The 12634-nt window shown below is 40.9% G+C and overlaps 1 protein-coding gene across 1 annotated transcript in view; it reads right to left on the minus strand.

The window, feature by feature from the left end:
- Window positions 1–1366: 1366 nt before the first annotated feature.
- Window positions 1367–12634, minus strand: part of LOC134965640 (indolethylamine N-methyltransferase-like) — a 38959-nt gene continuing 27691 nt past the window's right edge. Inside the window, exons 2-3 of the mRNA XM_063941975.1 lie at window positions 10166–10373; window positions 1367–2827 (exon numbers count right to left, since the gene is read on the minus strand). Of these exons, the coding sequence (XP_063798045.1) occupies window positions 2407–2827; window positions 10166–10373 (629 nt within the window). The 3' untranslated portion in view covers window positions 1367–2406. The remainder of the gene's footprint in view (window positions 2828–10165; window positions 10374–12634) is intronic.

The raw sequence follows: 12634 nt of genomic DNA on the forward strand, positions 1-12634 counted from the left end.
GATGTTCCTAGGACTGCAGTTGTAAATGTTTTTATGTAGTTTAAAGACCATTGGATTGTTGTCAACATCTATAGAACTAGCTGCAAGAGGAAATAAACCCCAGATTAAACAGAAGGATAGTGAAAATGGTAAAATAATAGCCAAGGAAAACTTCAAAACAGATATAACCTGTTCTCCATGGTGAAGGTAGATTAGCTTCTGATCACACAACAGACGTGACAGTGGCTCCATGGAAGGTCACTCAAAAAGACAGAGGAGGGCTCCTCTTTTGAAAAGAATAAAAAAATTAATCCAAACTGTATTTTACAAAAATAAAAACTAACACAATGCTTCTAGGAAAATGTTCTATTCACTGATTAGTCAAAACTGGAGTTTTATGACATGTTACATTGGCTCAGTGTTCACAGATGAAAAACGAAGCTGTAAATGAATAGAACACCATAGCTACAGTGAAATATGGATGAAGCTTGGTTGGGGTTTGGGGCTGCTTGATTCTGTGCAGAGTACAATGAAATATCAAGACTATGAAAGCATCTTGGAATTAAACATCCCAGTGTCATTCAGAGGTTATGAGTCCTCCAACAGGAAAAAGACCCAAAACACACAGCTAAAAGCACCCAAGAATGGATAAGAAAAGAACATTGGACTGTTCTGAATTGGCCTTTATGAGCCCTGACCGGAATGCTTTCCATCGTCTATGGAAAGAGATGAAACATTAAGGCTGAAGAAGGCACCCATCACACCTGAGACTGCTAGAGCAGTTTGCTAAGGAAGAGTGGCCAAACTACCTGCTGACAAGTGCTGAAGTTTTATAAAGAGCTGTAGAAATTGCCTGATTGCAGTGATTGCATCTAAAGATTGTACAACAAAATTTAATGTTACTGTAAGTGTCCAATCATTGTTATATATGCCATTTTCATTGGTTATTCAAAATATTATGTTGAATAAAAAATTTAAGGCAAAGTCTGATTTCTATTATATGTGGAATACGCAATGCTGGATGCAAATTCCTGGTGTCACTTGTAAGTTATATCAGTGAATAACATAGGTTCTTCTCTTTCCCCAGAAGGTGCGACCAGATGACCTCGCTCAGCCGGATTATCACAGATTTTGTCTACTGACTTGGAATAAAGGGTGGTTACTTGTCCCTGTGTAACCTGAGTTCGCTTACTGCACCATCCCTAGATATTCCCTCTCACCATCAGTAACACAGAGTACAGTATGTAGATGATTTGGAACTGATTTTTCAGCTGCTTAGTAGGGTGGGACCTATTAGAAAGACGTGGGGTCTTGCTGTAAATGTATGTTGACTGGAAGAATTGGGAAGTAACTTACTGTAGATGGATCAAAGTTGTTATTTGGTAAAATATTTAACTCAAAAATGTTACAAGGTTACATTACAGTAATACACAAACAGTCTCTTGTTCTCTGTGAAATGAATCCTCATCAATTACTCATCTCTGTGTCAGATATCATGGGATAATAAAATGATATGTGGGTTATTGTAGTAACTACGAGTCTGCAGAGCGGATGACCACAATGATCCCTGGTGGGTGACAGAAACACTCACAGATCACACATGAATCACAGGCTCTTTAATCAAACAGTAAACTGCAAAAAGTTACCAATTACTTTATGTGTTGATCAGGTTTGAGCATCAATATGGTCAGCTCAATACAAATTTATGGTAATTTATCTGATTATTAATAAAGGTTTATCATTTGCAAACTGAAAGGAATATCTGGTATATTTATGTTCTATTTGCTTCTGAGAGTTAGGGGCTGATCTGAGTCACACACTGCAGCCACTTCTTTTACCGTAGTTGCATCTGCGACTATATGCTAATGCTGGTAAAAGCCCTTCTCCCAGTGTACAAGTGTGTGTGTGACTGTGCCCGGACTGAGACGCTGACTTCAAGGGCTGGATTAAGAGCCTCATGAGCATGGGGCTGAAAATGTTCAATGGCATATTATGAGAATCAGAGGGGGTGTTTCCTGTGCTGTGTGGGTGTGGCCAGTGCTTTTTGAGTATGGCTAGTGCCATGTAGACATGTACACCCCCTATACTATCATTCCCAATGTCTCCCTAGATATGTTAAAAATGAAAAATAACATCATTTTGTGTGGGAAATAGAAATAAAATGTAATACTAATAATTTATGACCAGCTGGTGACTGGTGATGGTCAGGCCACCATGATGAAGGGCCTATTTTTCTATGGAGTCCTGGAGCTGGAGCTCCATCTGCCCCATTGTTAATCTGGCCCTGATACCACCATGTGTCTAAAATTGCTACTACAACCCTGTACAAACACAATCAGGATGCATGTGTGCTGCAATTTAGATGCATGCACAGTAAAAACAAAAAATGCTCAACTGCACAACATGAGACTCAGAACCAGGCCCTTGTTACTGTCTGTGAGCCATGATAAATATAGCTGACTCAAAGTCAGTAAGGTCACTCACTGATGTTCTTTTCTGGACTGCACAGTCGTCCATAATGAACCCCTCATCAGCAAGAACTTTTCTTACAAAGTTCTCATTATATTTCAAAATATGTACTCTGTCCGGCCCAATAGTGACAAAAGATGCATTTAAAACTCCAATTATTAGCAGATGTCCTTCAGGCTTCAGTAGCTTCGTAAAGTTCCTAAAATTCCTTATATAATCATCTTGGTCTTTGCTGATTAATTCTAACAGCACTACACTGATGACACAGTCTGCTGGTGGGAGCACCTCCGGGTCTGTCAGATTCTCTTTGTCAAAGTCACATTTCACTGTCTTTGTTATTGTTGTCTTCAACGTTATGTCTTTGTCCTGACATAGGTCACTAAAATATACAAACACAATAAGGTTAATTTGGACCTCGGACAAGCCATGCCACCACATGAGAAATAAGATATACAGGGATATTTAATTACCCGCACTTACTGTCGGGTTTAAAATATTGCCAGGGGGCTATTAAATTATCCCTGATAAGCCGGTACATGCCACAGCTTTACAGGGATTTGTTTCATCTGCCTCCAGCAGGCGGAGCAAAATCCCCCAAAACAGCCACGTTTTCACTCAAAAATGGGGCTGTTTCTCCTGAAAACACACAGGTTTCACTGAACCTGCATGTTTTTGGATGAAAAGGATTTTTTTTCTGGATGAAAAAATACCAATGAAACATGGGAAAATATCACCCAAAGCTACATCAGCGGTAATTGAATATCCCAGATAGTTTTAAGACATAGTATGTATGCAGATTATACTCAAATCTACCTCTCCTCCCCAGATTTGTCACCATCTGTATTGGGCCGTGTCACTGAATGCCTTTCTGCAATTTCATCTTGGATGACATCTCGCCACCTCAAACGTAATATTTCCAACACAGAAGTAATGATTTTCCACCAGCCAGTAGTAGTTCCCAACCTGATATCTCTATCACTCTTGATAACTCAGCAATAATCCCTACCCCACAAGCTTGCTGCCCAGGTGTCATTCTTGACTCTGAACTGTGCTTTGTTCCCCACCTTCAATCTGTCTCAAAATCATGTTACATACATCTAAGATTGTATGTATGTGTTTATATAAGTATATATATATATATATATATATATACACACACACACACATACACACAAACACACACACACAATACGACCATACCTTACACAAGACACAGCAAAAACCAAAAACTATCATCCATGCTTTCATTATCTCCCGCATTGACTAATGTAATAGTCTCCTGACTGGACTTCCCAAACATAGAATCTCACCACTACAATCCATTTTCAATGCAGCTGCGAGGCTAATCTTCCTCGCTAGATGTTCATTGTCTGCAGATCCGCTCTGTCAGTCCCTCCATTGGTTACCGGTATTCTACCGTATAAAACATAATATACTTTTACTTACATTCAATGCTATTAACCAAACTGCACCAACATACATCACTTCACTCATCTCAAAATATCTCCCTACCCGATCTCTCCAATCTACAAACAAAAGATCTGTGTTTCTCATCCACACGTATTACTTGTTCCCACTCAAAATTACAAGACTTTACCCGGGCTTCACCCACTCTGTGGAATGCTCTCCCACGCACAATAAGACTCACCTCTAGTCTCCAAACCTTAAAATGTTCCCTGAAAACTCACCTCTCCAGACAAGCCTATCAAATTCCACACCCACATAATCTTCAATGCTTCCCTATCTAATTACATCCTCTCTGTACAGTACACATAACCTCACATATCTTGTCTTTCTTTACTCTCAGACCTTCCTGACCCTTTGCCAACATTGGCCCTCATTCCGAGTTGTTCGCTCGCAAGCTGCTTTTAGCAGCTTTGCACACGCTAAGCCGCCACCTACTGGGAGTAAATCTCAGCTTATCAAAATTGCGAACGAAAGATTCGCAATATTGCGAAAAGACTTCTCTGTGCAATTTCTGAGTAGCTCGAGACTTACTCTTCCAGTGCGATCAGTTCAGTGCTTGTCGTTCCTGGTTTGAAGTCACAAACACACCCAGCGTTCGCCCAGGCACTCCCCCGTTTCTCCAGCCACTCCCGCGTTTTTCCCAGAAACGGTAGCATTTTTTCAAACACTCCCATAAAACAGCCTGTTTCCGCCCAGAAACACCCACTTCCTGTCAATCACATTACGATCACCAGAACGAAGAAAAAACCTTGTAATGCCGTGAGTAAAATACCTAACTGCATAGCAAATTTACTTGGCGCAGTCGCAGTGCGAACATTGCGCATGCGCAGTTAGCGGAAAATCGCTGCGATGCGAAGAAAATTACTGAGCGAACAACTCGGAATGACCACCATTGCTGGGTGATCATATTATACAACCCATTTAGAAGTTAGCAATCTGGTTGACCATTATGCAATAGGTAGCATCTATCCTTGTGTATCAATGCCTTTTTCCCTATAGATTGTAAGCTTGCAAGCAGGGCCTTCCTACATCTGTGTCTGTTGGTTACTACCCAGTTTTGTTCTATTACTGTTGTTCTTAATGTAAAGCGCAACAGAATATGCTGATATGCTGCGCTATATAATTAACTTAATAAATAAATAGGAGATTCAATGGTGGGAAAGTAAAATTTAGGGAGGCATTGTTTGTTTTCTTTAAGGCGTACTTGAACATGATAGAAATTGGGCACTATTATATACTTTCACTGACGCACCCCTTTAATCTTCCAGGTACATTTATATGGCAGTAGTTGGGAACAGATGGTCATTGGATACCTCTACCTGGTACACTCAGCTTTTCCAGATTTACTCCTTTGCACAAACTTATTCTCTGCTTAAAACCCAGCTATAATCAATTATAAAGCAGAGAATAAGACTGAAGATGATCAGAGCATCAGATTCTTCATTGCTTATCCTCATACAATAGAAGGACCATATGTGGATCTCAGAGCATTTGTGGCACTTTTAGAGTAGTGGGAACATTTAGTTGAATGTACTATTATGATTGGCATGTTGGCTGGGCAAGTGCGAGGTTTATAGTTACCCTACTGTAGGCAAAGATTTACATTATCACCATAATTTCACAATTTCTTTTTTAAATTCACCCCCAGCTCTTGTTTTCCTACCTGGAGCACCCATTAACCTCCAAACCCATAAGCACCTAAAAGTATGTTTGCTCTCAGCAACCAATAACCCCCTTCTCACAGCACCCATTAACCTCAATCACACACCAAGGAACCATTAAAAGTTCCCTTTGCTGCCTGGCTGCTGCTGATCATTCAGCTCCTCACTCTTGTACATCTTGTGGTTTGCATAATTCTCTGTGTCAGAGGGATGTGGAACACAGGGAAGGGAGCGGTGTGCCCACGCTGCCTTTCTGCTGTACCAGGCTGATTGCACTGATGGCCAGAGAAGTCTGCCGCAGGTATAAATTATAGATGGTCCAGCTGCAGACTGGCCATCACCAGAAGATTGCATAATAATGATGTCATAGACATCCATTGTTTTTTTCACAGGCAGCCTCAGCTCCCATGCCCTTAGGTAGCTGCCTAAATCTGCCTAATGGAAGCACCAGCCCCTTATGGTTTGTGCCTTGTAAGTGATTGCCCCTTTAAATAAATATCAGAGATTGGCCAGCATCCCACACTGCCACCAAACTCAGGCGGAACTACATTCCGACCTATTGTTAGGATTCACCTGACATAATGGTTGGCAGGTGAATTGTAAGACAGGGTTAAATGGTGGAGCAATTATTGCAGGTAAGACAATCTAGCAAGGGAGTAGTTTACAGAATAATCACTGGATACTGAGTGTCCCGGTTCTAGAACAGCTGGGAACAATCAGAATTATGATATGCAGGCTATGAATGTGTAGCTGTACCAAAGACGTAATAAGAGTTCAATAATGTGTCACAGAACTAAAGACACAGGTGACTACAGCTGGGGAATTAGTGCCCAGATCTGAATTAGAATATGGATGCAGCACGAAAGTAAAGACAATGGTGGTAATTCCGAGTTTATTGCTTGCTGACGTTTTTCGCAGTGCAACGATCAGGTCTCTACTGCTCATGCACCGCAATGCGCATACGCATCGTACAGGTACAAAGCGGAATGTTGCTGAGCGATGGATTTAATGAAGAATCCACTCACACAGCTGATCGCAAGGAGATTGGCAGGAAGAGGGCATTTGTGGGCAGCAGCTGACCGTTTTCTGGGAGTAAAATAGAGGTAAATACCTGCGCAGGCTGCACAAATAATTGATAATAATTAATAATAATTAGTAATTAAAGGGATGGTTTGTTCTGTATAAAAAGTAACAATTTATTTATAAATCATATATAGACAGATCTAAAAGAAAAAGGAATTCCTGTTACCACAAGGTGGCGATAAAACTTGAAATGTCTTTCTCAGAATAAGACTTGGTGGATTTCACATTCTCCTGCATGAAAGATTTTCATTCCTGAAGGTTAGGGCAACCTCCCCTTGTGCATTCACTGTGTTAAGTGGATAGTTACCAGATCCCCACGTTGTTAGACATCAGCATAGGAATGAGTCCATTTGTAGCTGTAGGAGTGGATCCGACCTATTTGTTTAAAGGTCCAGTGATGGGAGAGAAGTCCAAAATTTGCCAGAGAATGAGTGAGGCTGTGCAGGCCAATTAGGAGAGTGAAGTCCAATCATATGAAACAAGCTCAACGCGTTTCACTGGTATAATCCAGCTTCCTCAGGAGCGTTTTCTGGGAGTGTTTGGAAAAACGCAGGTGTGTCCAAGCGTTTGCAGGGCGGGTGTCTGAAATCAATTCCGGCACCAAAAAGACTTAAGTGATCGCAAGGGCTGAGTAAGTCCAGACCTACTCAGAAACTGCACAAAATGTTTTTGCAGAGCTCGGCTGCAAAGCCATTTGCACACTTGCAAAGCAAAAATACACTCCCCCGTCGGCGGCGACTATGCATTTGCATGGCTGCTAAAAGTAGCTAGTGAGCGATCAACTCAGAATGAGGGCCAATATCTCCTGCTATGAAGAATGACCATCCACAGGAATGATGACGTTTGTGATGACTTTATTAACTGCAGAATCTATTTCCAAGTAGTAATCCTTCATAACATAGCAAAACCACATAAAACACAAAAATCAAATGAGAGATTGCAGAGGTTAATAACTTGAGAATCCATAGAGCATAGTTTAAGTCCACAGTAAATAAATAAATAGTGTTCTCAGTATAAAGGGATTAATTGAAAAATCCACAAAGTACAGGTAAAGTTTGCAATACTTAACTAAAGTAGTCCTGGAAACATGATCAGGCAGGGACAGGAGTAGCAGGAGGGCATTGACTGGCAATCCAGACTTTCAGTATGAACTAGAGCATGGACTCAGAGAGCCAGGCAATCCAGGTAGTTCTGGCACAAAATAATTATAAAATAACCAGCGTGCGAGAACTCAGCTGGCTGTTTTATAACAGCCACACTAACCAATGAAAAAAGCCAGGCTGGGAGTGTTAACGCTAATTACAAACCCTGGGGGTCATTCCGAGTTGTTCGCTCGCAAGCTGCTTTTAGCAGCTTTGCACACGCTAAGCCGCCGCCTACTGGGAGTGAATCTTAGCTTATCAAAATTGCAAACGAAAGATTCGCAATATTGCGAAAATACTTCTCTGTGCAGTTTCTGAGTAGCTCGAGACTTACTCTGCCACTGCGATCAGTTCAGTGCTTGTCGTTCCTGGTTTGACGTCACAAACACACCCAGCGTTCGCCCAGACACTCCTCCGTTTCTCCAGCCACTCCCGCGTTTTTCCCAGAAACGGTAGCGTTTTTTCACACACTCCCATAAAACGGCAAGTTTCCGCCCAGAAACACCCACTTCCTGTCAATCACACTCCGATCACCAGAACGAAGAAAAAACCTCGTAATGCCGTGAGTAAAATACCAAACTGCATAGCAAATTTACTTGGCGCAGTCGCACTGCGGACATTGCGCATGCGCATTAGCGACTAATCGCTCCATTGCGAGAAAAAATACAGAGCGAACAACTCGGAATGACCCCCCCCTGTGCACCTGCAGAGCTGCATGTACACAGAGAGCCTAAAGCTAGGTACACACTATACAATTATATGGCAGATAATCTGACATCTAGCTGGTTGAAATGAAAATCTAGTAATGGATGAGACCAAATAACAGTTGATCATTTGCTCCCAAACCCTGGAAAACAGACAAAAACAGCTGTTCATCCAAGTTGGTTCAATTTGTGTTTGACCAATTTATATGAACGACTGGTTGTCTTCATTTTCCAGTGTTTGGTAGCAAATGGTCGATTGTCATTTGCTCTCAATTATTACCAGATTTTCATTCCAACCAGCTAGATCCGGCAGATTATCTGGCAGATAAGTGTACAGTGTGTACCTAGCTTTAGGAAAAGAAAACACAGGAAATACACTGATAGATTGTTAATGTCAGCTAACCCCAGGTGCATACTGAATAGTTAGTCAGCTGACCCCAGGTGCATTCTGAACCGAAGAAATACATGCACCAACAGAATCATAACACCTATAAGTGTCTTTAGTGCTTGATGATTTGTAGCAGAACATAGGACAGCCATATCTCAGCATATGCAATAGATCACAACAAAGTGTGTCTCAATAAATTGTGTATTATGATAACAGTGCCCTAGCTGAGAGGCTTCTATATACAGTAGGCTTCAGTATTGCCAAGACTGACAGTTGGAATGCTACAAGGATGAAGAAGGTTCCTGCAGTATGCTGAGGTCAGAAGATGTGGGTCCGGGATGGAAGTGAAATGCTTTTCCAGTACTGTGAAGCCACAAGTTATGCCTGAGACCCATCCATGTGATGCATTACTGACTCAGGCCATGGGAGGACTCATTATGCATGTACAGTGGAATCTCTTGTGGCTCTTAAGGCTTAGGGACTGTAACAGAGAATTACTGCACATGTAGAGGCACTTGTAGGATCTTCTTATAACATGGAGCCAGATGACCCCTGAGATTTTTTTAGTCGCTATATCCATTAGACATTCTTTAGCACACCAGCCGCAAAATATTTCTAATATTATTGGGTACAAAAATAAATAGGGAAACATTTTACTTAAGATCTGTGCATATTATATCCTTTCCTCATACAGTATACTGGTTCCCACTAATGCAAATTGCTATATCCCACCTGTAACAGTAGATGTCAGCCCCTTCATTGATCTGATTTAATATGTTTATTCATTGACCACAAGAGGTCAATAAGGATCAGCCAACAGAATGGTTTCCCATGTTGCAGCCACACTCATGCCCGGTTGGTTATGTGCTACACGGCTCCTTCTGATTATTTCATGTCTATACTCTACGAGGAGAAAGATCATGTACTTCACTAAGGGTTTATATTATTTCTACCTATGACTCTACTTCAGGAAAGAAGAGAATAAGAATCCATATGTATTTAAGTGATGAATGAAATTGAAACCCAGGGATTTGGGCAAGTTGTTTATTTAATGTTAAAGATTTAAACAGTAGAGGGTTTAGTAAATTTAGCTAAGTCTTCTGAATTATGTGTACCAACAGACCATGCATGTGCTGTGAAACTGATATTTTTTTCAGCCCATGCTAAATGGTGCCCAGTAAGAACCCCATATGATATTTTTGGTGTGTAGCGCATTTGGAATAGTTTACTGAGTACTGACACTGGGTTTAGATGATTTGGAAGATATATTACCCATTTCCTTCTAGGCATTTAATATATGTCATTATGTGAGACCAATCAAATGCTCCGGTACGTGTGTTAATCCATTTGTTCAGCTCCATAATACATTGCTCAGAGCACTTCAGCACAAGGATCTCTTTGAAATATCCACTGGCTGTATAGAGATGATGAATGATGGATCCAATACTGATGTCAATCAAAAGGTCTCCCTTAATGTGACCTGCAGGGAAAGATCACAGAGATTACAGAGTGTAAAATAATATGTAGCATCTACTCTATACTTCATTCTGCAATGTCATGTTACAGGTAAGCAACTGCCTCACCACACACCTGCTGCTCCTTCAGTGTAATGTATGAGGGGGTAAGTTATTAAATACTGCTCATCAGGGTGGCTGCGGTCACATGACCGATATCGACATCCTGGCATTGAAGACCCTAATGTTGGAGGGGGTAAGTATTTTTACACCTCCCCCTTCCTAACCCTTCGATAAGACTAACACTCCATGGTTGTGGCTAGTGCTAGCCGGCATTCCATCTATCAAGATGCTAAACGTAATGTAAGTACTTATTTGAGCAGCATTTTCAGTAACTGGGGTCATCTTTCCTGCCTATACACACAGACATTTACAGTCCTCAGAAGTGCCCATAATGTGCCCTAATGTAAACTCTTAGAAGACATGCACACTCGAAATCAATGATGTCCACAGTGCTTATGATAAATGGAATCACTAGAAATGTGCACCGACCCTGTGTTTTGGTTTTGGTGTTGGATCTGTATCTCCCTCGTATTTTGGATCTGTATTTGGTTTTGCCAAAACTACCGTTGCTTGTTTTGGTTTGGATCTGTATTTTTGTAAAAAATTCATAAAAACAGCTAAAATCACAGAATTTGGGGCATGTTTTTGTTTCTACGGTATTACTAACTTCAGCATCATTCATTTCCATGCATTTCCAGTCAATTTTGACCACCTTATGCTGAGGCTTCTAATACTATGCTGTAGAAAGAGAGATGCAGATGCACACTCTTAGCACTAAGAACACTGATAGTAAAAATAAACCCTCACAATTAGCATGGAGTATAACTGAAGTTCATAGCAAACATTTGTTCAAATATGCTGTCCCATGTACCGCCACCAGGTGACTTCATCACATGAGTCCCTAACATTCCTAATACTATCACATTATATAAATTTATCCAGGACTTACCTCTAATTGTGCCCTTATCAATGTGTGATCTGAAGCCTTGCCTTCCAGTGTACAATATATACACGGGTGGCAGTTTTATAAGCTATAAAAATGTTTGTATTCTATACAAGAAGACAGTCATCAATGTTCCACACAGTGCATAATGCAAAGAATAGAGGTGTAAGCTGGAATTGTCCTTGGGCCCTCTAAACAGTACATGCACAGTTTAACAATCCAATAATTTAAGTGACAGGGACTGCCACTTGTGACTGAAATGATTGGTTTGTTTGGGCCACCACAAAACAAGTAGCCAATGGGCACTGAACATTGCTGGCAATGATCTCTACATATGTCTACATAGGCAAGATGAGGTCATCATCATCATCATCATCATCATCATCATCATCATCCGATTCCTCATCCCCATCAGTGTATACATCATCTTCTTCATAAAATATTAATTTGTCCCAGCTGGAATACATCATTACAGATGCCTGTAATTGCCATTAAATGCTGCTTCTTTTGGTGCCCCTGAAGACAAAAAACCTACACAGTGGGCTGTCCCAGTCATGTAATCTTTAGTTAGCCCTGTTCTGCTTGTCCACATATCTGTTGTTAAGTGGACAGTGGGTACAATGGCATTTTGGAGGACACTTATTAAGTTTGTGTTAATATCCTTATACATACTAGGAATTTCTTTTCTAGTAAAGTGGAATCTAGATAAGATTTGGTATCAGGGACATAGGACCTCAATTAACTATGTTATATCCACTGCACTAATGACAGAAACTTGACACACATCTAATACCAGCCTAGCAGTTATTACAACAGTAATTCACTGTGCAACTGGGTGACTGCTGTTATATCTGCTTCCCCTTGCAATGGATTGTTTAACAGTCAACTGTTTGATAAACTGCTACGAGTAGTCTTCCTGGTACCTTTCTGGGATGAAGATTCACTAGCAGCAGCAATAGGTGTAGCACTCAAGGATCCTTCTGAGGAACCCCGGATAGAAGCGGAGTCAAACGTGCTTATGAGATTGAGGTTATTGATGATGTAGGTGTTGGTGCTAGATATTTCAGGCACTTGGAGAAAAGGGAGCTTGGTGACACTGGACTGATTGTAGTTTTGTTTTTAGCCAATGTTTCTGAATTTTAAAAATAATGTTTGATGAATGTGCTGAACAGGGGGGAGGTTCCTAGATGGTTAAGGTCTATACCTCTACTTAAAATGTCTTTTAATGGCTACAGATGGCTTTACACTTGTTGTCTGGATTTGCGTAGAAATAATTCCACA

The sequence above is a fragment of the Pseudophryne corroboree genome, chromosome 10 (assembly GCF_028390025.1).
Source record: "Pseudophryne corroboree isolate aPseCor3 chromosome 10, aPseCor3.hap2, whole genome shotgun sequence".
In the NCBI taxonomy this organism is placed as follows: domain Eukaryota; kingdom Metazoa; phylum Chordata; class Amphibia; order Anura; family Myobatrachidae; genus Pseudophryne; species Pseudophryne corroboree.